Raw genomic sequence first — 25,522 nt, 5'->3', positions numbered from 1 at the left:
TATTTTAAAATGAAATACAGTGAAATTTTGGAGCCACATTCAGCCAAAGTAAGCATTATTATTATATACTGTAAAAGTGTATTATAAAAATGAGAAAATGAAATTGGAAACAGGAATCTCCTTAGGAGTTTTTTTGTCTTGTTTTGGTCGGTGATATAAAGACATGTTTATCCTTCTCTCAGTCTTTTTTCCACACCGTTCTGGAAAACAGCGTCCACTGTGAGACCATGGTGGACAACAACCTGAGGCTCACCAACTGGAACCGCAAGCTGGGATGTAAGTGCCAGTACAAGCACATAGTGGACTGGTGTGGCTGCTCTCCAAATGACTTCAAGCCCTCAGATCTGCCGCGATTCCAGGTGAGATTCCAGCTGCCTACTTTTCCTGCTATCAGTTAAAATCTGATGAAATAAAATTTTGCTGTTTAGGATAGATATGGTCTTTAAGCGTTTTGTTTGTGCTGTTTGGTTTTAAGCTAATTAACCAGTTGGTTGGTGATCTCAGTGTGAGTAACTCTGTATAGCGATGCTTCTCGCTGTGTGTTTGAACAGCGTATTCCAGATGTTTGAAACTGCCCACCTAAAAAAGTATTTAGTCAGCCACCAATAGTGCAAGTTCTCCCACTTAAAAAGATGAGAGAGGCCGGTAATTTTCATCATAGATATACCTCAACTGTGAGAAACAAAATGAGAAAAAAAAATCCAGAAAATCACATTGTCTGATTTTTAAAGAATTTATTTGCAAAATATGGTGGAAAATAAGTATTTGGTCAATAACAAAAGTTAATCTCAATACTTTGTTATATACCCTTTGTTGGCAATGACAGAGATCAAACATTTTCTGTAAGTCTTCACAAGGTTTTCACACACTGTTGCTGGTATTTTGGCCCATTCCTCCATGCAGATCTCCTCTAGAGCAGTGATGTTCTGGGGCTGTCGCTGGGCAACACGGACTTTCAACTCCCTCCAAAGATTTTCTATGGGGTTGAGATCTGGAGACTGGCTAGGCCACTCCAGGACCTTGAAATGCTTCTTACGAAGCCACTCCTTCGTTACCCGGGCGGTGTGTTTGGGATCATTGTCATGCTGAAAGACCCAGCCACGTTTCATCTTCAATGCCCTTGCTGATGGAAGGAGGTTTTCACTCAAAATGTGACGATACATGGCCCCATTCATTCTTTCCTTCACACGGTTGAAGGAAAGAATGTCGTCCTGGTCCCTTAGCAGAAAAACAGCCCCAAAGCATGATGTTTCCACCCCCATGCTTCACTGTAGGTATGGTGTTCTTTGGATGCAACTCAGCATTCTCTCTCCTCCAAACACGACGAGTAGAGTTTTTACCAAAAAGTTCTATTTTGGTTTCATCTGACCATATGATATTCTCCCAGTCATCGTCTGGATCATCCAAATGCTCTCTAGCAAACTTGAGACGGGCCTTGACATGTACTGGCTTAAGCAGGGGGACACGTCTGGCACTGCAGGATTTGAGTCCCTGGCGGCGTAGTGTGTTACTGATGGTAGCCTTTGTTACTTTGGTCCCAGCTCTCTGCAGGTCATTCACTAGGTCCCCCCGTGTGCTTCTGGGATTTTTACTCACCGTTCTTGTGATCATTTTGACCCACGGGGTGAGATCTTGCGTGGAGCCCCAGATCGAGGAAGATTATCAGTGGTCTTGTATGTTTTCCATTTTCTAATAATTGATCCCACAGTTGATTTCTTCACACCAAGCTGTTTACCTATTGCAGATTCAGACTTCCCAGCCTGGTGCAGGTCTATAATTTAGTTCCGGGTGTCCTTTGACAGCTCTCTAGTTTTGGCCATGGTGGAGTTTAGAGTGTGACTGTTTGAGGTTGTGGACAGGTGTCTTTTATACTGATAACGGGTTCAAACAGGTGCCATTAATGAAGGTAACGAGTGGAGGCCAGAGGAGCCTCTTACAGAAGAAGTTACAGGTCTGTGAGAGCCAGAAATCTTGCTTGTTTGTAACTGACCAAATACTTATTTTCCACCATATTTTGCAAATAAATTCTTTAAAAATCAGACAATGTGATTTTCTGGATATTTTTTTCTCATTTTGTCTCTCATAGTTGAGGTATGTTTATGATGAAAATTACCGGCCTCTCTCATTTTTTTGAGTGGGAGAACTTGCACTATTGGTGGCTGACTAAATACTTTTTTGCCCCACTGTATCATTCTGGACATATGGAAAGGACTGGAAAACGGAACTAATCTAATCTTGAAAACGTAAAATAATTTATAAAAGAAAACCCAAAAAACAAATTCAAAATAATAAAAAAGTTAAGTTACAGCTATTTACCTTCATCTAAAGCAAAAGATCAATCCAAAGCTTACGTTCAGCTGCAGTATTTGGTTTAAAAAACTTTTCCTTAAAGTAAGAATTCACATTGGGTTGTTTTTGGAAATGACACTAGTGTTGAGCACTGGTGTCATTTCACGGGAGAAGAGGAAAACTCCACAGTCTGCTGCAGCAACACACAGGTCTTTTGTTTAGAGGCATGATGTCATCCTGGGTAAGAAAGTATTGAAGTTATTCTAAACAGGATTTCTTACTTTTTAGCAAGAAGAGGGACAACTGTGGATTCTTTTCATTCCCAGAGCAGATCTATTCAATTCAGTTTGTTTATATAGCACCAATTCACAACACATGTCATCCTAAGGAACTTTACAGAGATGACTGTATCAGATCATACAGTAAACCCAGTTAAATGTTCTCTATTTTAAAAGAAGGAGCTGCCTGTATTCAGTAATTGACTTTGTCGGATTCATTTCTCCTGGATGAACATGTGAAGACATTGTGTCACTGACTGCAGCAATTCATCACACTGAGCATGCATGCAGCGACAGTGGAGAGAAAAACTCCCTTTTAACAGGAAGAAATCTCCAGCAGAACCAGGCTCAGTGTATGCGGCTGTCTGGCGAGGCGAATGAGTGTCAGGGAGACAGAGGCAGACAGACAAAATAAAAGTAGGAGCACTTATCCATGAATACTGTCTATGTTAGAAAAGGTAACATTAAACCAGCTCAATAAGAGGTTCGGGGCTCCCTACTTTTTGAAAGCCTCTTTATTCCATCACCAGTGAGACTCCAATTCAACCATTTTTATTGCACTAGAAAAAAAGTATATTTTCTTACTCTTATGTGGATTCTCAGATTGAGTTTGAGGTGCACTTGGCCTGAGAACAAGAGTTCACACTGCGTCACAGATTCAGCCTGAATCACTCCTTCATAAACTGATTAATGAAGCCCATAGGGGCAACTGTGGTAAATAGAGGAAAGCTCATTTTACTTATCGGTCGATGATAATTGGATGTGTTGGAAAGAGAAAATGTATTAACCTTCTAAACTTGCACAATGCACTTTTAATACGGGGCAAAATAAATTATTCAAAAAAAAAACTCATTCAAAATGTCTGCTTTTGCTGCATAAGTAAAAAAAAAAAAACATTCCAAATAAAAAATTAGGTGATTCATTTGTCAATTTTATAATAGAAATTAAGTATTTTTTAAAAAACAACTTTTATGGGGGGAAGGAAAGAAAAAAAAAAGCTTTAAAAAGAAATTGTTTAAATGATTTACAATTACAAACAAAATTTGAAACTAAATCATAAGAAATATGCACAAAATACAGTTTTATACTAAATAAAGGGCTATATTCAACACTAACTATTCAGCTAATTACTTTTCATATATTTTTAATTTAATTTAAATTTGGATTGGGAGCTACATTTTTAACCTTGAAGAGAACTAGAAAAGTTCTGCCCATGATTCTGGACCTGGACATTTTGCCAACATCATCTGTAATATAAGAACCCCGCTCAGTGTTGTGGTTTTCGAGGATTGGATGATCAGAGCAATATACACTCTTTATTATGAGAGCGTAAAAATAAAGATGGCATTTAACCCTGAAGCACTGAAGAACAGCAGAAATCCTTTAAACATCCAGTTCGTTGAAGTGTTCAGATATAGTAGATTTGTTCCTTTTGGGGTCACTGTAGAAGCCCAGAATAGCACCGTATTCACAAATTAGCAGTGCTGCGTTTAGCTGGCTCCAGGGTCTTTGTAGTGGCGGATCTGAGGTCAGGGTCTGTGGACGGATTCTATAAGAGGTTCTAATCCTGGAAGCAGCTGTAGCCCCGAGGCTGCAGGTATTTTGGGATCCTTGTAGCTCACAGCCGCTGCGGTTTTCAGGGCTGGTATTATTCTAATGTTGGGGTTGGACAGTGAGAGGTGGCTGAATGTCAGACTCTGAGCCACACACGTACAACATGTACAGAGAAACACACACTGTCTACAAAAAAACATGAAACAAACTGAAAGGAAAATAGATAAATCCCTTTAAATGATGATGTTCTGTTGAATTTTTGTGACTGAAATGAGTCTAATCGTCTTTGACCACAGCAAGCCTCCAGGCCCACCTTCTTCGCCCGGAAGTTTGAGGCCAGCGTCAGCCAGGAGATCATCAGCCAGCTGGACGCCTTCCTGTTCAGAGCGTATCCGTCCAGCACCCCGGGTCTCCAGGCCTACTGGGAGAACATCTATGACCAGGAGACGGACGGACTCTCCAGCCTGTCCGACTCCACTCTCAGCCACTTCCACGCCTTTTCCCGTATGGGACTGAGCCGTGCTGCCGGGTCGCTGCAGGGACATCCCAACGACCACAGCTGCAGGTACAAGAAGGTGGAGAAGACGTAAAACATCTTCCTCCTTCTCTCATGTTTCTTGATTAAAATGAATTTATGTCTTAAAAACACAAAGATCCATGAAGCATCCTGTTAATCCACAGCTTAAATATTCAGGCAAAAACCCAATTTAGGTCCATTTTTACCCTACAAAAAAATCTAATTTTATTGAGTCAAATACATCTGCATCATCATCCAAAAGTTAATTTATATAATTATCTATAACAGGAGAAACGGATGTATTTAATAGATTTTGTAAATAAAGAATAATGAATTAGATCATTTTGGTTTACAGCATTAAATCTAATTATTCTCATTATCAGACCAGTAAAAGGATTTCTGCCTGTTAATGTGAATGTCTTCTCATTAGGCAGTATATTCACTCAGGTCTCGGTTGGGGCTGTTTTGGCCTTTACTGCATCAGTCCTGTGTGGGGTTCAGGAAGTTGATTTAAAGGAAAAGTTCAGTTACATTCAGAATACAAACTTCTAAAAGTACTTTAAATATGAAATTATTACATACTTTTAATAAATCCATCCATCCATCCATTATCTGACACGTTTGTCCCAATTGGGGGTTGCAAGGGGTGCTGGTGCCTATTTCCAGCAGTCAATGGCCGAGAGGCGGGGTACACCCTAGACAGGTCGCCAGTCCATCGCAGTTTTCAATAAATAACTGGTTTTAATTAACAGTAATTTTCATGTGAATGTGCTTTACTGGAGGCATCCATGTTTGTCAAAGAATACTACTGCCACCTACTGGTTTATGACGTCACGGTGCGGTATCGGCTGTTGATCAAGTCCCAGTGCTGTATCTGGTGTTTGTCACAACGCGCTGTTATCCATGATGGCGTCGACCAGTGCACTATGCAAAGCAGAGATTAACAGATTAATTAAGCATTTTTTCTCTGCCCAGAAGTCCAATGGTAAATCTTCCCTCTTCAAGTTGGCAAGGTGTTACTATCTTTGGGCAAAAATGGCCGTTCCCAGACTAAGTGATCGCGATGAAATAAAAAGTTTCATTTTTTTGCTGTTTAACGCTAAATTCATTAAATCACCGCAAATGTTTTAGTTTTAGGTGTAAATAATGATCCATTGGCTAACTGGACTTTTCTTTTAATAACAGACTTCCTTCTTTCTTAATCAAAGGTTATAGATTCTCTGCAGGGTTAAGGTCAGGCGTGATTGCAGGTAGATCCATAGTAGAGTAACCACAGTAATCAAAGCAGGTTTATGTTTATGCATTTAGCGGATGTTTTTTATCCAAAGTGACTTATAAAGCAGACACAATTTTACATTTATCAACAATGTGGCAATACATTCAAAGAAGTAGAAGTGCAGAAAGAGCAGTCGAGGGGTAACAGTTAGGTTAGAAATGCTATTGGTATTGGTACTGTGGTCAGTGCACACAAGCAACAAAGAAATGAAAATTAAATCAGCATCTCTATATGTAGCTTGTGTGAAGTTATTTGTAATTTTCTGGTACAGGGTGTGTTACTCAACGTTTCCATATTATCTCAGACTGTTCAGGAGCAGATTAACACGTGTAATAATCCATGTTCTGGATCTGTCTGTGTTCAGAGGATTTTAGGCCCCGTCCACACGAAGTCAAAACGAACACGGAACGCTGATATTTTCCAAAACGTGTGCCGTAAGGACGGAGACGTAAAATAAATGTGAGCGTCCACACGAATGCATGAAAACGCTGCAAAATGTATGCCAGGCCTGTAAGTGGCGCTGTGGTGCCAAAGCAAAAATAAGCGACGAAATGTTGGGCATGCGCACTAATATTTATACATGGTTGCCCTGCGGGTCTATTTTCGTGGTTAAGTCAAATTCAGGTGCTGAACTATGTGGTCGATATTGCTCTGTTCTTCCTGGAGATATTCCAGAAGAAGAAGATTCTGTTGTAAGCCCGACAGCAGGGTGAGTAGCATTAGCAGCAACGGCGCCATTGTTGTTGTGATACTGGTCACGCATGCGTGTTTAGAGGCGACGCTATGACGCATGCGTGTAAAAAAAAATATGCGGTTAGAGCGTAAAGATGGAAACGCGAAAACGGCGTTTCGAAATCTTCCCACTCTGAAGGCTGAATAAAAAAAAGATCGTTTACAGACCCCCGAAACGCCGGCTTCGTGTGGATGAGAGGCTGGTTTGGTGAAAAATTTGTGCGTTTAGGCCAGGGAACGTCTTCGTGTGGACGGGGCCTTAAAGCTCTGATTTCTTAGAGCTTTTTAGAGGGAAAAGTCATACCCTATTGTTGCTGCTCTTTTTTTTTATTCAAACTTTTTCCTTCCAGTTACACAGTGAGCAGCCGCTTGCTTAGTGATGACTTGTGACCGACTCTCCTTGTGATGGAGATGGTGACGTTTTGCCAGCAATGTTTAAGTCAGCAGGTTTCCTCATGATTTTCTGTCATAACAGAACGTCCCTGTTGAAAACTTCTGATGCAAGATTTTCATTTTTCAAGAAACTTTCTTTTCAGTTTTTATATTTTCTCAGATGAAGTAGTTTAGCTCAGTGTGCAGAAACCTTAAAAATCAGGGGTTTAAACAGAAGCTGCTCTGTTCTAGCCTGCTGGAGAGAAGGAGGAGGGATCAATGGGATGCATCTTTCCACTAAACTCACCACAGCAAAGTTTATTTGGTCCAAATTAAATATGAAGATAAGGCCTGCTTGTACTGAAGCACAGCCAGGCTTCAGTTTCTGCTCTAACTGGGTTTTTCCTGCTTAGTCAGGGTTTCTGTGAGCTTGCTGTGGGTGGAGACCCACAGACGCTACAAGGAGGTACTTGTTGCTGGGGTTTGGGTGGGGATTGGTGGTTAGTATGGGTGGTGGCATCTCAACAGGGAGCGTGTGTGAGGAGAGGAGGGGAGCAGCTGCTTAAAAAGGAGCACTTTGTTTCCCTCAACATGTGTACAGCAGCATGAATCTGTCTAAAAAACACCTTCAACTCTTCATAGGAGGTCATGGCCAAAAGCTTCATGCTTTCAACAGTTTTAGAGGCTTCTTTCCTTGCTTCAATGCAAGGCTAACACTTTTTATGCTTTAAAGCACTTTAACTAGATAGTTTATTGAGTTTCTCATTATTTTAAATATTCATAACGTCTCTCATACTTGATGTTGGCTTCTTCGGTTCTGATCTGACAGCAAGTGGAAAACCAAAATGTTCGGATATCAGCTTCTGTTCTCCAGCTGTCCAAAACTAACAGAAAGAGAACAGTTGGCTTCATTCTGTGGCCACCTCTAGAGGTTTTCCTGGACAGTTTCCTCTTCCTGGTCTGGATAGGTGAAAACATTAACCATACTACGTCATAGGAAGAGGCGGTTCACCTCTAGGTATTTGGAAACTCCTGGACATCCTAAAATCTCCTTCACTGGAGCTCGAGCGCTTTCCTAAGTTATTTTACTCAGACATGAACTTATCATTGGAGACGGAGTGGTTTCAGAATTCGGAGCTCAAATAAAAATCCAGCAGTCTGTTTGGAGATTTTCCTCGCTGCTCCTTTTATTTAAGTGTCAAAGTTAAGTTTGGGCCTTGAGAATTGATCAGAACTGGTTCCAACCCTTCAATTCTCCAACAATTATTGAATTCTTTAATTTTCCATCCGTAGTTTATATTATATCAGAGTTCATAGGTTTGATATTTATAAACTGGTTGAAAACAACTATGTGATCATTTATAGCAGGCATCACCAAACTCAGTCCTCGAGGGCCGCTGTCCTGCAACTATCAATTAAAATCAGCTGTGCTGGAGCAGAGAAACATCTGAAACCTGCAGGACAGCGGCCCTCGAGGACCGAGTTTGGGGATGCCTGATTTATAGTGATGTTCACACAAAGTTAGAAGTTTAGATCCTTTCATCCAGACAGAAGTCAGGTAGTCAGCTCATTTATAACATGTAAACCTTTATGATTCTAAGTATCAGAATCAAGAACCGACAGGAGCCAGAATTGTTCAAATTCAAGCAATGCCCAAAAATAGTCAGAGTGCTGATCTCATGGATTGTAGCTTTAATCAATATAATCAGAGGTGATGTAGTTGATTGACTAATGTAAAAAAGGAAGATGCAATAATGAACATCTGGTTTTTGATTATATTTATGAACCTGCAGAAAGGCTGCAATGTAATCAAAAATTTTGCATGAGTTAAATCTCTTTCATCTGTTGTAATGCTTTTCTTTTAATCTAACAAAGCAACTCATCAGTGCCCATTTTTAATTTGTGTTGGACTATGGCAACCTTCACAAGACCAACACAGTTCATCATTCTGCCATTAGATTTATAACAAACTCCAACAAATAGACCAGGTTCTGTTCTTGGGTGGGATGGCTTTCTTTGACTACCTACAGGCTTCGTCATTGATCCACTTTTTATGTATAAGGACTTGCTTCAATCTATCTGTGTGAAATGAAAAAAATTTGGATCTGAACTTCCAAGATTCCAGAGGAGGAGCAGTAAATGGTTAACCTGACTCCGCCAGATGGATTTGCTCCGCATATCTATCTGGAAACCTTCCGTTGAAGTAATTTTGGGAAGGGGCAAAAATACTGGTTAGCTGATTGGCCTATGTTGGTGATAGACGGGCCAAATAAACCAATCAGATCAACGAAGCATATGACGTACTAACAGAGCGACGACGAAGAGGAGCCAATTGATAGATCAAACTCTTGCTGAAACCAGTCGGGAGAAGAGCAAAAACATCTTTTCCTCTGAGAAAAGCCTCCAGAGCAGTGTTTTGCTCTTCTTTCAGTGAAGAAATACTCTGTAATTCCCATAAAACTTGCTCGATAGCCACGCTAACGCTACTTTCATCGGCTGAAGCCGCCATGTTCTTTAGACTGAACTGTCGCGCTTCACGTTGCGTCACACCTCAACCCGCCTCAAAGCCAACACTGATTGGACGTTCGTTTGGTGAACGGCTCCAAATTTTCTTTAACGGAGAGACTCCAGACTGATCTGCGAGTGAAACCTTGAATGCTCGCGAGATAAGGATGGCTCTCACGAGGCTAGTAAATGGCACGTCCAAGGTTTTTTAGTTTTTTTGGGGATTGCAGGTGATCTACAATGATTACAGCATTAATTTTTTTTTTTTCCACATATTTTTATTGGAAAAACACATTATAATGTTTTCAATCATAGAAATACAATTTACATTTTCCCTTTTTTTTTTTTTTCCTTAACACATGCATATGCACACGGAAACATATACACTCAGAAAAAACGAGGATAACTACACAAAAACAAAGCAAAAACCCACTCTAATAATAAAGTAGAAGAAAATAATTAAATTGAATTACAGTGCCGTGTGGTAAACAATGAACCACCCCCCACCCGGCTCAACACAACAAACAAACATAGTACTGGTTATCTGTTCAATATATATATAAAAAAAAATAAATAAAAAATACAACAAAAACAGACACACATTCAATTGGGTAAAACGTCCAAATTAGTAAAATAAGAAATAAAAGGTTGCCATTTGTGGAAAAATTTGACTGTACATCCTCTCATTGTGAATTTAATTTTTTCAAGTTTCAGAAAAAACATGACATCTTTGAGCCATAGAGAGATAGAAGGATATCTGGCAGACTTCCAGTGTAATAGTAAGGAACGTCTTGCTAGTAAGGATGTGAAAGCTATAATGTCCTTTTTTGTAGGGTTAAGTGCAATTGAGGGGTTAGGAATACCAAATATAGCAATCAGAGGACAAGGCTGAAGGTTTACCCCAAGAACAGAGGACATAATAGTAAAATAATCCGCCCAGAAACTTTTCAAATCAGGACAAAGAAAGAACATGTGGCTAAGGTGAGAAGGAGAGCCATGACATTTATCACATTTGTCTTCCACATCTGGATACAGTTCAGATAATCTTGACTTGGAGAAATGTGCCCTGTGTAAGACCTTAAATTGAATAAGTCCAAGACGAGCACAAGAGGTGGTAGTTCGTACCCTTTCTATGGCCTGTTTCCAGGACTCCTCATGTATTTGTATTCCCAGTTCCCCCTCCCATGTACACTTAAGTTTAGCATTAGAGTGGTTGCCAAAAGTTAAGATGATATCATACAGCTTTGAAATGATTCCTCTATGATGAGGAACAAAAGAAAGCATGGTTTCCCACTGGTGTTCTGGAGGTAGAGAGGGGAAATTAGGGAAACACTTCGCCACAAAATTGCGAGTTTGAAAATAGCGAAACAAGTGAGTAATAGGGAGGTTATAACGAGATGACAAATTGGTAAAACTATCAAAAACACCCTCTACATATAAAAATCTAAGCTGTGTAATACCCTTGTCATGCCACTCTGAAAATGTCGAGTCCAAAAGTGATGGAGGAAATAGATGGTTGCTATTTAAAGGACCCAAGGTAGATGCAGCCACAAATTTAAAGTGCCGTCGAAATTGGTACCAGATTTTGAGAGTATTAAGAACCACTGGATTATCGGTATATAGAGAAGGCCTTGTAGGTAAAGAGGAATAAAGTAAAGCAGGTATAGAGGACCCCCTACAGGATGATAGTTCCAATTTGCACCAAGAGGATAGAGGAGATTTTAACCAGTAGCAAATTTTATGGATGTGAGCAGCCCAATAGTAAGTTAGAAAATTGGGTAATGCAAGCCCCCCACTAAGTTTGCATCGCTGCAGTAAAGCTTTACGAACCCTAGGTGGTTTCCCACCCCAGATAAAAGAGCAAATTATCTTATCCAGTGAAACAAAAAAATGTTTTGGCAGAAAAAGAGGAACGGACTGGAATAAAAACAAAAATTTTGGTAAAATGTTCATTTTAACAACATTGATCCTGCCAATTAGTGAAAGGGGGAGGTTACCCCATCTCTGAATATCGGATGTAATCTTTGAGATAAGGGGAGTGAAATTAGCAGATGCAAGGCTAGACAGAGAACGTGTCACATTAATACCTAAGTATTTAAACCCTGATGGACTGAATTGAAAAGGTAAATCTGACTGTTGAATATGACATGCTGCAGTGTTAATAGGGAAACACTCACTTTTTGCCAGATTCAATTTATAACCTGAAAAGGTGCTGAAGTTCTCCAAAATACTTAAGACAGCAGGAATAGAAGATGTAGGATCGGTTATATATAATAACAAATCATCCGCATACAGCGATAATTTATATTCAATTCGATTGCGGGTGATTCCTTTAAATAAGGAGGAGGATCTTAATGTAATAGACAAAGGCTCGATAGCAATGGCAAAGAGCAAAGGCGATAAAGGACAACCCTGGCGACACCCACGTCCAAGGGCAAAATAATCAGAATAAGCATCATTGGTATGGACACTGGCCTTAGGGGATGAATAAAGGAGGCGGATCCAAGAGATAAATTTGTCGCCAAAACCGAATTTCTTTAAAACCGCAAACAAGTACTCCCACACCACCCTATCGAATGCCTTTTCGGCATCTAAAGAAATCACAAGTTCAGGAAGTTCAGCCGAATGTTTAGAGTAAATTACATTGAAAAGTGTACGGACATTAAAAAACAATTGACGTCCCTTTATAAAACCATTTTGCTCCTCGGATATAATATCAGGAAGCACATTCTCTAAACGGGATGCAATTACTTTAGCCAACACCTTTACATCGGCATTAAGCAGAGATAATGGCCTGTATGAACCACATGAGGTTGGATCCTTGTCCTTCTTAAGAAGGAGAGCAATAGTGGCTTGTGTCAAGGTTGGTGGTAATAATCCATTTTCCAAGGATTCATTGAATACTGATAAAAGCAGCGGTGCCAATTTGATTACAGCATTAATGTTCAGAAATACGAAACACTGTTTGGTTCCACCCATTAAAATGAGTAAAAACCTAAGTTCTGATGACATGTAGCCATGTAGCTGGAGGTAGTAATGACAAAAGTTTTATTAAAAAAAATAAGTAAATAAATTCTAAGTCTAAAAAAAAAAAATTTAAAAAATTAAAATAAAATTTTTTTTTATTGTATATACTGTGTCTAAACATCCTCTATTTTCTTGTATGTGCAATTTTTCCTGCTACTGGAAATATAATTTCCCGAAGGGAGTAATCCCAAGCGATTAATAAAGTCAAGTCTAAGTCTAATAATTATGATACTAAATAATATTTACATAGGTAGCCAACCTTAAAATGATGAATTAATTAAATATAATAAACAAGGGAGCCGATTCTGTGGACATTATTGTTGGTCTTTTAGGGATTAACACAAATATGTGCAGCTTAAAATTAACAAGACCCTTAATCCCAGTGAAAAAGAAGATAAAAGGTCTATTTTTAGCTGTAATTTTTTAGCCATTATCTGGAAACTCTCTGCTGTCCCTCAGGTACGTGGCCATGAGCCACCCAACGTCTGTGCACCTCTACTTCCTGTCGGACCAGTTCCAGGGCTACCTGGTGCGTCACGTGGCCACCAACCGAGCCTCCACCCAAATGGAGACCCTGGAGACCTGGGTGACACCCAAAGACCATTTCACCCTGTCCAACCAGCCTCACACCAGTAACAGACTCCAGCACATCCAGGTCAGACCACATCAGAACCACTAATCCAACCTGAAGTCCAGTTGTTTGTTTTTCTGAGGATTTGTCTATTAGAAATGATAATCAGCTCTGATCTGTTCTTAAAATGTTTGTCCAGTTGAAGCTGAAGAGATTCACAGTCTGGTTGTTTCAGGTCGGGTCAGACTGGGATCCAAAAGAGCGCATCTTCAGGAACTGGGGGGGTCTTCTGGGACCCGAGGACGAGCCTGTAGCTGTGCAGCGCTGGAGCCGAAGCCAGAGCAACCTGACTGCCACTGTGGTCTGGATCGACCCCACCAACGTCATCGCCGCCACCTATGACATCCTGGTGGACGCGTCCGCCGAGGTCACCCACTACCGGCCGCCTCTCACCGCGCCGCTGCGACCGGGCGTCTGGAAGCTGCGGGTGCTTCACCACTGGAACCCGCTGGGTCAGACCAGCTTCATCGTTGCTCCGCTGGAGTTTCACCGACAGCAGCCCATTCAGAAAGGTGTGCAGGACAGTAACTCATGCTTCCCGTCACATGGGTCACATGTAATCAAGCCCATGGTTATCTGGTGCAGAGCATCTGCACTCTGCAAATGCTTTAGAGGGTTCGGTGCAGCTCAGAGGAGATCAGATTTAGACTGTGAGTGGAGGTCCTGCTCCCTCAGCTGACACCACGTGCAAACATATTAATAGTTTTAGTAAGTCGTGGACACACAGGGTCACCTCCGTCTGATTAGGCCTCCCCCTCCTCACAGTTAAACCTCAGTGGGAGCTGTGGGTCTCCAGAGGCCCTAAGTAAAGACCAGTGACACGACAAACGTTCCTTGGGCTGAAAAGGGCTGCAGGACTGAAGGGGAGGATCACTGCTGTTTCTATGCAGAATGGACAATCTAAAGAGCCAATTTTAACCTGCAGCCTTTCACTAACATAATTGTTCCTGTTTTTTAGCTGAATCAAAGAAAAACATTTGTTTGATGAAAGAGAAGAAAATAGGATTTTAGATCCAACATGATACCAAACAGCAGTAGGATAAAACTGAGATGAAGTGGCTCTAAAAACTCATATAGGTTTGTGACAAAGCAAAAAATGAAAAAAGTTTTCATACCCTCCGTATTTCCCAAAATCCTTAATGTGACCACCACAGTACCATGGAAAACAAAGATCAGTAAAATGTGGTGTCAGTTTATCAACAGTCCCGTTTACTCTGATACTGTCATGGTTTTATCTACATTGCAAAAAAACGGATCTAAAATAAGTGTATTTGCTTATAATTTGAGTTGGTAAATCTGATGATTTGCCAATAGAATCAGTGTTTTACCCTTAAAATAAGATTATTGGATATTATGCACTTGAAATAACAGACTATAAATGTTTTGTAGTCTTCTCACTCCATTCGCAAAGTGTCTCACTTTCCTGCTCAGTTTCAAGAGAAAATGCATTTATTTTAGAAAAATATAATTAGATTTCAGTTTATTTGCAGTGTAATGCAGTGCAGGAAGGACTCTCAGTTGAAGTAGAATTAGTAAAATAAACTTTATTGCACATAAAGGGAAGGTGAGAAAAATTATCCAGGTCAGGAGGAGAAAGAAAGTGGGAGCTGGAAAGAGAGGAACAATGAGTAACTGGGGAATGAACCAAACAAGAGGGTCTAGATCTGGGCTTATGGAAGAACTGCCCCCAGGGAGATGTGAGTAGATCTGGGGTTTGTGGATGAATTGATGAAGTGATCCAGAGGGAAGTTGGTGTAAAGCAGATGCTGCTGCAGGTAGAACCCGGTGGTTTGTGCAGAGATACTAGAAAGGAGGTTACCAGATATGGATGAGTATCCAGGAGGATCAGAGAAGCAGGCAAACAAAACTCCTGTTTGGATTAACTGAGTGTGCAACTGAGTGTGCAACTGAGTGTGCAGCTGTTCAGAGGATCTCCATCTGAAGTTAAGTTATTTTCTCTGTGATATCTCTATATCTAAGTAACTCTAACTGACTACTTTAAAACATAGCACCTTCTGCTGCACTTTTCTACTGAGCACTTGTCAGTTTCACACGGTTTTATTTCTGATAGCAAGAAGTAGCTAGCCTAGGCTAGCGCTAGCTTAGCATTGCTATGGCTTCTCTCTCTCCCTCCCTTGACTCTTTTCCAACTCTTCCTTCTTCCTCTCCTCTCTCCTGCTCTCTGTGTCAGATGTTCAGTTATTCCTCTGCCTCCTTTAGTGATAATGGGATGTGTAATAAGTGTAGTATTTTTGTAGCTTTGGAGGCGAGGGTGTCAGAGTTAGAATCCAGGCTTCAGGCTGTTGAAGTAGGCCCCCCACGTAGCTGTCCTCCAAAAGTGCCTGAGCAGCCAGGCGATTGGGTAACTGTACGCAGAAAGCGTAGTCGTGGATCTCTGCCCACTGGTCACCACCAACCCGTTCACGTTTCTAACCGGTTTTCCCCACTCAGTGACACACCCACTGAGAAGCCCACTCTGGTGATTGGCAGCTCCATAGTCAGAAACGTGGCATTAGAGACACCAGGGACCATAGTCAAATGTTTGCCGGGGGCCAGAACGGGCGACATCAAATCCTACCTGAAACTACTGGCTAAGGATAAGGTTAAATACAGTAAGATTGTTATTCACGCTGGTGGTAATGACACCCGGTTACGCCGATCGGAGGTCACTAAAATTAGTGTTGCTTCGGTGTGTAAGTTTGCCAAAAAAATGTCGGACTCCGTAATTTTCTCTGGTCCCCTCCCTGATCTGACCAGTGATGACATGTTTAGCCGCATGTCGTCATTCAATCGCTGGTTGTCTAGGTGGTGCCCTGAAAACAACGTGGGCTACATTAATAATTGGCAATCCTTTTGGGGAAAGCCTGGTCTGATTCGGAGAGATGGCATCCATCCCACTTTGGATGGTGCAGCTCTTCTTTCTAGGAATCTGGCCACATTTATTAGTCCTCCAAAACCCTGACCACCCAGGGTGCAGACCAGGAAGCAGAGTTGTAGTTTAACACACATCTCTGCAGCTTCTCTACTGTTACCCACTCTTTACTCCATCCAGACAGTGTCTTGCCCACGACCAAAATCTAATAAATTAGCAAAGATTCCCAAAGGAGTATATCATGATAATCTAATTAAAATCAAAATAACTCCAATTGGGGAAAAAGTTAAAACAATTAAATGCGGTCTGTTTAACATAAGATCGCTTTCCTCTAAAAGTCTACTAGTTAATGACTTGATTTGTGATAATCACATTGACTTGTTTTGCCTTACAGAAACCTGGCTGCAGCAAGAGGATTATGTGAGCATAAATGAGGCAACTCCTTCAAGCTATTTAAATTTTCACATCCCCAGAAGTTCTGGGCGAGGAGGAGGAGTAGCAACAATCTTCGAGTCTGACTTACTGATTACTCCCAAAACAATTAATTCCTACAACTCTTTGAACATTTAACCCTTAATTTCCCTGATCCAAATTTCAAGGCAAGAAAACCTCTTCTTTTTGTAACTTTGTATCGTCCACCAGGTCCTTACTCTGAATTTTTAGATGAGTTTTCAGAGTTCCTTTCTGATTTGGTATTAAATACTGACAGGGTCATCATAGTGGGAGATTTTAACATCCATGCTGACATTGAAGGCGATAGCTTAAGAGCAGCCTTTAATGCTATCTTAGACACTATTGGCTTTGTTCAAAATGTGAATAGTCCCACGCATTCTCATCTTCATACTTTGGATCTTGTGCTGACATACGGCATAGAATGTGAAGAAATAACAGTATTTCCTCACAACCCTGTCCTCTCTGACCACTTTCTAATAACCTTCAGGATTACTTTAACAGAGTTCTCCTCCCCCAAAAGAAGGTTCAATTTTAGTAGATCTTTATCAGATAGTGCAGTTATAAATTTTAAAGAATCTGCTTCACTTTCTCTCTGCTCTGTGTCACTGAGCAGTGCTGCAGAGTGCAAAAGCTTAGCTTATTCCCCTTCACAGGTTGATGATTTTGTTGAGGGGGTTGCTAGTTCTCTGCGTATTGCCTTAGACAACGCAGCTCCTTTGAAAATGAAAACCGTTAAAAATAGAAAGCTTGCTCCTTGGTTTAATGCAGAGCTGCGTACTTTGAAGCAAAATGCTAGGAAACTGGAGAGAAAATATCGCTCCACAGGCCTGCGAGAGTCCTTCCTAGTCTGGAAAAATGGTTTACTGCTGTATAAGAGGACCCTTTGTAAAGCAAGAGCAGCATACTTCTCCTCATTAATAGAGGAGAATAAGAATAATCCTAGATTTCTTTTTAATACAGTTGCCAAACTCACCCAGAGCCATAGCTCTGTTGAACCGTCCATTCCACCTGCTCTTAGCAGCAATGATTTTATGGGATTCTTTATAAATAAGATTGATCTTATTAAAAATAAGATCATAAGCACTCCTCTATCCGCGATTGTACCTGAGGTAGTCATGGAATCTGAACCGGGTTTAGACTGCTTTGATCCAGTTGAACTCTCTGAATTAGCAAAATTATTGTCTTCATCTAAGCCTTCAACTTGTATGTTAGATCCAGTTCCAACCAGGTTATTTAAGGAGGTATTCCCTTTGATCTCCTCCTCCATTTTAGATGTGATTAATCTATCTCTGTTACAGGGATATGTACCTAAAGCTTTTAAGATTGCTGTAATTAAACCTCTGCTTAAGAAACCGTCTCTTGACCCAGATGACTTGGTCTATTATAGACCTATATCCAATCTTCCTTTCTTATCCAAAATTCTTGAGAAAGTAGTTGCCAAACAAGTCTGCGATCACTTCCACCATAATGAACTTTTTGAAGAGTTTCAGTCTGGCTTTAGAGCTCATCATAGCACTGAAACAGCTCTGGTGAAAGTCACTAATGATATTCTCATGGCCTCAGATAATGGACTTGTATCTGTGCTCGTCCTGTTGGATCTTAGTGCTGCATTTGATACAGTTGACCATAATATTCTTTTAGAAAGACTTGAATATTTTGTTGGAATTAAAGGAACAGCACTAGACTGGTTTAAATCTTATCTATCTGATCGATCAAAAAAAATCCTCCTTCTCACATATAAAGCCTTAAATGGCCAAGCTCCATCTTATATCAGAGATCTGATTGTTCCTTATGTTCCTAACAGAGCACTTCGCTCTCAATCTGCAGGTTTACTAGTGGTTCCTAGAATTTCTAAAAGTAGAATGGGAGGCAGATCTTTTAGTTATCAGGCTCCTCTCCTGTGGAACCAACTACCAGTTTTAGTCCGTGAGGCAGACACCCTGTCTACTTTTAAGGCTAGGCTTAAAACTTTCATTTTTGATAAAGCTTCTAGTTAGAGTGGCTCAGGTTATCCTGAGCTATCTCTATAGTTATGCTGCTATAGGCTTAGACTTTTGGAGGACATAGGGACCCCCATTTCATCATTCTGCTTCATTCTCTCTCTGTTCTCCTATTCTGCAGAATCTGTTAGTTCAATCTCTAACCTTCTGCTCTCTCTGCTTTTCCTCAGAGTAGCTTTGCCTCGTCTGTTCCTGTTTGGCTGTGACGTCATCCTGGAAAAAAACATCAGCTGTGCTGCTTCTATCAACACCCTTGTTAATAGATGTTGGAGATCGGCCTGTTTTCCAGTGTGGTCCTGTTTCTCTGACCGTGACTGAGTGGATGTGCTCTCTTCGTCCTCTGGCATGGGAGCTGCCTTGGAGCTCGTCTGCCTGGCTGTGTGTTTCCTGGACGGGGCCGCCTTTTACAGCTGCTTTTTGTATCTCTGCTTCTGTCTCCTTGAACCCCAGTCGGCCTCGGCAGATGGCCGCTCACACTGAGCCTGGTTCTGCTGGAGGTTTCTTCCTGTTAAAAGGGAGTTTTTCCTCTCCACTGTTGCTACAAGCATGCTTAGTGTGGGGGATTGTATTTGAGTCAATGAGTCAATGCAATCAACTGGTTTTCCTTAGATAGAAAACTTTGTATCAATTTGACTGTATGATCTGGTTGAACTGTAAAGTGCCTTGAGATGACATGTGTTGTGAATTTGGCGCTATATAAATAAACTGAATTGAATTGAATTGATTGTGAGGATCTGAGGGGCTTGATGTTACCATGGAAGGATAACAATCAGGGTTAACCCACATAGATGCAGGACAAGTAATCAGTCCAGCAGCAGCCTCAGGATGCTCTGCGTTGGATAACCTATAGAATAACAAAACAACAACCACCTAAAAACCCTGATTCCTGACTGATAACCCTTAATAAAAATCCAGAGCATAACTTTTAGAGGTCAGCTGATTGGGACATAAGAAAACACCTGTGTGTAATTTAATCTCCAGCGTTTCTTTTTCTGCTCTCAGAGGCTGGGACATTTAGATTTGTGGAGGAAATTCCCTATTTTTCCAGAAAAGCTAGTCAGAGATGATTCAAGGGTGCCGAACACACAATATTTTTATCTGGTCAATTATTATTATTAAACAACCTTCTTCACCTTCAGAGCTATGTGCTGATTTATATTGGCCTGTGAATACTTTAGCAGAGTATTTCTAAGGTTATATAGTCTGATATAGAGATAGAAAGATATTGATTATTTTGACATCAGTCTATTTTTCAACCATTAGTTCTGGAGCCTCATTGGACCTTTCAGCATGGCTCTGAAGTTTGGATGGAAATTGATAAAGAAAAGATAAATACATTTTAAAATAGATATAAAATGCATATTTGAAGATTTTATCATTGTGTAGCTGCATTAGATCTCCAACTCAAAATGATAAATAAGCAGTAACAATCTTTTGGTAACAATCATTTTTCCAAGTGTGAAGATTTTTCTCCTTGCAGGTTTTTTTTTTATCTTAAAACCCTGAAAATATTGTGGCTTTCTAAACATGACAAGTATTTTATTATAGATATTCATAAAGAATGATGCCTTATTAAAAAGCATCATGTAACAGTAGGGGCTCTTAAGAAGTTCGATTTAGCTGAATTCGGGGCCAGTGTGGCCTTGTAGACTTTTAAGTTTGCAGATACTTGATATGTGTTCTGATTCTTGAAGCCTATTTTGTTTTTTTCTTCCTCCATTTACATAATAGAGATGCAACAAAACCCTCAATGTAGACCAAAAACAAATAGTTATTAACAAATCAAGCATAACGTAAACAACGAATGGCCAAAGGATGAAGTGCAAGGCATGCGCTTTATGTGATCTCAAAGCATGGCGGCTGAATGAACTGATAAATCGGTGAACACATGAAATTATTGGCCGATACAGGAAAATAATATCAGCCAGCTGAGTTATCAGTCTGCCTCTAGTTTTATGGTGTGTTTCCTGTGAACCCTAAAGAGAACCCCTTAATTTAAAGATGTTGGTTTGATTTTAAAGTTTCTTCTGTCTGTCCTCCTGTCCACACAGAGGATACACTGCGGCTTCACGGCGGTCCAGCCAGGAATGCCTACATGGAGCAGAGCTTCCACGGTTTGAACCCGGTGCTGCGGCTGCCGGTGAGTCTCAGCGCCGTGGAGGAGGCCGAGGCAAACTCCGCCCTGACGGGGGCGCCGCTCAGACGCTGGCTGGACGGCCTCCTGGCGGGCCACTGGTCCGCCTCGGACGTCTGCTCCCTTGGCCCCAGCGCCTGCCCCGTCATGCAGCGATGTCCCCTTACAGCATGGAGCTCAGCCAGCCCTGACCCAAAATCTGAACTGAGCAAACCCAGAGAGAACGGGCGGATCAGGTAGCAGTGGGATGGACGGAAAACGGAGAGAGACGGATGAAGAAAGGCACCTTTGTGTCTGGTATTTATTTATTTAAAGATTCCAGGAACCGAAGAGGAGAATCCAAACTCAGTCTGATCCCACTTCAGTTTGGGACGGTGAGGCTGCTGAGCAGAGCGAATGAATGTCACATCCAGAACCTCATACCTCTTGTTGAGTCTGAAGGAGCTGCCTCACATGTTCACACTGAAAACAGCTGTGGATGCTCGATTTAAAGGAGCAGCTCAGAAAAATCAGCCCCAATCCAAACGTTTTATTTCTTTATTTGATGTCGACCATCAACAGATGTTTAAACTCAACAAAAATATAAATGCAACACTTTTGGTTTTGCTCCCATTTTTTATGAGATGAACTCAAAGATGTAAAACTTTTTCCATATACACATTATCAGCATTTCCACAAACCAGTCTAAATCTGTGAAAGTGAACTTCTGCTGTGTGATAAATTTGAACTGTAAAGTGCCTTGAGATGACATGTGTTGTGAATTTGGCGCTATATAAATAAACTGAATTGAATTGAATTGAATTGATAAAACTGCAATTTTCAGAGTGGCCTTTTATTGTGTGCAGTATAAGGCACACCTGTGCACTAATCATGGTGTCTAATCAGCGTCTTAATAGGGCACACCTGTGAGGTGGGATGGATAGGGTTAGGGTTATCTCAGCAAAGTAGAAGTGCTCACTATCACTGATTTAGACTGGTTTGTGAACAATATTTGAGGGAAATGGTGATATTGTGTATGTGGAAAAAGTTTTTGATCTTTTAGTTCATCACATAAAAAAATGGGAGCAAAATCAAAAGTGTTGCGTTTATATTTTCGGTGAGTGTATAACTGGCCTTGATGTATTTCGCACAGTTCCTGAACAGCTTTGGGATGTATAGGGAGGAATGTTTCAGTAGTATTTCTCAGAGTTTAAGTGTGGAGCAAAGAAAATTCAAGTATTAAAAAAAAATCTTCCATTTTAAAAGGATATAACTGTTACTTTTGTTTTTAAGAACAAGTGCTCCCTCTAGTGGCATCGTACTGTAAATGTGGACCACATTAAGAAAGGTTTAAAAAATTTTTACAGACCAAATGCTGTACATGAACAAACATTTTCCTTAAAATAATATTGTTATACAAAAAACAAGCTTTATAAACCTCTGAAAAACTTTCAAAAATGTTGCAGTTGGAGTTTATATTGTAAATTTGTTTTTGTTCAGCACCAACATTTCCTGTAAAGTTTAGATGGACCCAGGATTTGATTTTGTTTTTTTCCTATTTGTATTTTAGATGCTGAGTTGGACTCAAATTAACTCAGCTATGTGTTTTGCCCATTTTACATCTAAAGAAGAAGATTGCTTCCTGTGAGCTTAGAAACATTCTCCTCATTAGTTATCTTGGAGTGAAGTGTTAGTCAATGATATGAACATGAACAAAGCTTACAAAGTTATTATTATTGGATATTTTAGACGTTAGACCTGAATTGTATACATGGCTGAAAATGCCGGATGATTGATGGATGCAGAAAAATACATTTTCAATGGTTGGATAAATCACAGATGATTGAATTTTTAGATAAAAATGAGAGGAAATTGATAGATATTTTAAGTTACTGGAAAATAGATTTTGGATTACAAATATTTGCATTCTTCTTTCTTTTCCTCTGCATATTAATCCACACCTGAAAATTCTCAACTCCAATTCCATCCTTTCTTCCAGACTGAGTAGGAACTGTTATGGATGTAATTTATCCCATAAACCTCCTCAGCAACCACAGGTGTTTTCACATAGAGTCCAGCTGGAGTCAGAGGGAGAAACTCCATAAAAACAACAAATCAAACGTTTTTCTCTTTTCTCACTCAGATGGTTTGCTGAAACATTTTCCCATTCTTTATTAAAACACGATCAAATGTGAAGAACTACCACAGTTTAGGACATTTTGTTGCCTAATCACCACCTGCTGGCGGGACATTTTTATTTCATTATTATCTATTGAAATAACAGTCCTCTGGTCATATCTGATAAGCAGATAAAAAGTGAAAAAAAATCTTTCTTGTTGAATATTTTCTTAACATGTCGAAGGTTTTTCTTCCCGTACTCCAGCTGCTCTGGTTTGTGTGAACTTCTGGGTTTTCTTTGTGCCATTTTCAAATCCTTCAGACTTGAAGTGAACCAATCCTGAAAGGAATTGATCTTCATATTTCTTTTTAATGTTTTCTCTCTGTGTTTCAAACATTTAGGACCTGCTGGAGTAATTTATTTATTTTTTTTCTTAGTAGTTCCTCATCTGAAGAGATTCTGTATGTGCTTTCTAGGGTAAAATATGTGCCTTTGTTTCTAAAGGCTGATTAAACTACTAAATTTTATTGATCACAGAGGAACCATCTTGATGAAGCTGTGATGTGCTTTTCTTTCCATCATGTTGTCTGAAAGATGGGAGACTGGATTCTTATTGAGTTAAATAAACACCTTTTAGTCTTCTCTGATGAAGAAATGTCTAATTTTACATTTTTAGTTCAGAAACTATCTAAATTTATGCCTTTTTGCTGCTAATTATTTCCATAATCTTCCTGCTCCTCAAAAAGGATAAAACTGAACATCAAGGTCGCCCTCATGTGGACAAACGGTGTAAAACTGACAACTCAAAATATTGAACATTTTAAAATATTTCAATGATCTGATATTTAATGATTATGATCTGATGAAGGCAGCCCGCATATCTGTTTTATGAATGTTGAATAATCAAGTATTTTGTTTTCTATGTTATGGATCAGAATGAAAGTTAATTTATTTTTACTAAATCAATTCAAAAACTGAGAGTATTATTTAAATAAATACACACAGAATGTTGTATTTCTAGCTCTAATTTATTTTGTTATTGTTTTTTTTATTTTATTTATAACTTTCAAAGATGAAAAGCCAAAATTCTTTTCTTAGAAAATTAGAATATCAGACTAATAAAAGATTCTTTTAATAAACTATTGTGGGTCTAATGAGTAGTATTTTCATGTACTATACTGTATCTCTGGTCATTGCTGCATCAATGCTGTGAAAAATGCAGCTGATCAACCTTCAGTTCTGCTAAGGTGTTGAAAGGGATTAATAGGCTTCTTCTTGACAATACTCAATGTTTTCCCTGCATTATTGATCAGGGTCATAAAAGCAGGTCCTGAGAGTTTATGTAGTGTGAGCCACAGCCAAATTGCACTTTCAATTAAAGCTGCATCTAATGTTTGTCAGCAAAGGAAGGAAAGAGTCTCCTTTTGGAACCACGTTCTTTCCTTTCACTCTTCTTTCCATTATAATATTGAATAAAGCACTTTGTAAACCAACTAGCTTTCTCAGCTTGTGTGTTAAATTGTGCAATAGAAAACTTTCCAATCAGAAATCTCTCCTGTTTATGTGGGGAGGACTGCTTTAAAATTTCTGAAACCCTGAATTTGAGGTTTTTATCAGAATTCAATAAAAAATATCCATATTGGATCATTTTGTTGAATAAATGAGAGTTTTCCTGTTTTGAACCAAAAGTGAAGCTGATGAACTGATATAAAGCTTTATGTGTTAAACAGTTGAAGCAGATCTGTGATGGCTCATTCCTTTTATTTCTGATTCAAAGATAATTTTGGGTGAAATGCTGGAAAAATTCGTCACCAATGTCTAAAGCCTGAATAAATGTTGGAAAACATCAACAAATGAACCCATATTTTAGAGCTAAAAGGTTAAATAAAAGCCTTGAAGTATTTATTCCCCGTCCTTAAATGATAACGTAAACCCCATCTATGGCTGCAGCCTAAGGAATTTTTGTTGGTTTTGATTTTTTTGATTCTCTGAGAAATATTTAAAAAATCAGGAAAGATGATTGGCTTTTTTTTTAACTGGCACAAAATTACAGAAATGTACAAACACTCCAGTCATTAGTAAACATAACTAGAGCAGATCAATGAAAATCTGGACTAAAACATTCGAATCTTTGTATATTTGAAATTCATGCAGATACTTTAAATCTTAATTCTGAACCCAAACGTGATTTCTTAACGAGACTTATCATCTTCATTAAGAATCAAGTCAATCAAAAACGCACTATTTGGTTGGTACGCTTTAAATATAATTTATCTTATGAATGGTAATTCCTAATATTTTCTATATAAACTGTCATTTTAATATGTCTGAAGCATACCACCACCAGACTCCACACGTGTGTGAAAAAGTTGGCTCGTGTTATGACTCTCACCTTTAAGATTACAAAAAAGGACCAGCAAAGACTCAACCTTCATCACTAACCATTTCAACATTGTTCCAACTGTAAAGTATGGCAAAGGGTAAATTATGATGCGGGGTTGATCATTAGAAATCAGGCTCAGCTCATTGGTTCTAGTTAAAGGAAACCTTAATATTTCAGCACACTGAGACAATTCATCAACAATTCATGCTCCCAGCCATGTGAGAACAGTTAGTGGACAGCTTTTTTCCCCTTCTAACATTGCACATATCAGGATCCCATTCAGACAGCTTTGAATTTATTCATAAACAATTTGTTTTACACTTTAAAGGGGAAGTAGTTCTAAACCCTCTGGCTTAAGAGCTCCTTTTTTTATCAGCCCAGGGGCGTCAGCTGACCCAATA

The 25,522-nt window shown here is 39.6% G+C and overlaps 1 protein-coding gene across 1 annotated transcript in view; it reads left to right on the top strand.

Moving 5' to 3' along the window:
• The window catches only part of LOC119771963 (xylosyltransferase 1-like), a 46,061-nt gene extending 24,706 nt beyond the window's left edge, over positions 1 to 21,355 (top strand). The window contains exons 7-11 of the mRNA XM_038268187.1: positions 183 to 359; positions 4,418 to 4,686; positions 13,010 to 13,205; positions 13,357 to 13,693; positions 20,558 to 21,355. Of these exons, the coding sequence (XP_038124115.1) occupies positions 183 to 359; positions 4,418 to 4,686; positions 13,010 to 13,205; positions 13,357 to 13,693; positions 20,558 to 20,880 (1,302 nt within the window). The 3' untranslated portion in view covers positions 20,881 to 21,355. The remainder of the gene's footprint in view (positions 1 to 182; positions 360 to 4,417; positions 4,687 to 13,009; positions 13,206 to 13,356; positions 13,694 to 20,557) is intronic.
• Positions 21,356 to 25,522: the final 4,167 nt, after the last annotated feature.

This window comes from Cyprinodon tularosa, unplaced genomic scaffold, assembly GCF_016077235.1.
Source record: "Cyprinodon tularosa strain WSP-4 unplaced genomic scaffold, ASM1607723v1 ctg697, whole genome shotgun sequence".
In the NCBI taxonomy this organism is placed as follows: domain Eukaryota; kingdom Metazoa; phylum Chordata; class Actinopteri; order Cyprinodontiformes; family Cyprinodontidae; genus Cyprinodon; species Cyprinodon tularosa.
Note: the sequence above shows the minus strand (reverse complement) of the source record. Positions and strands in the feature narration are given on the sequence as shown.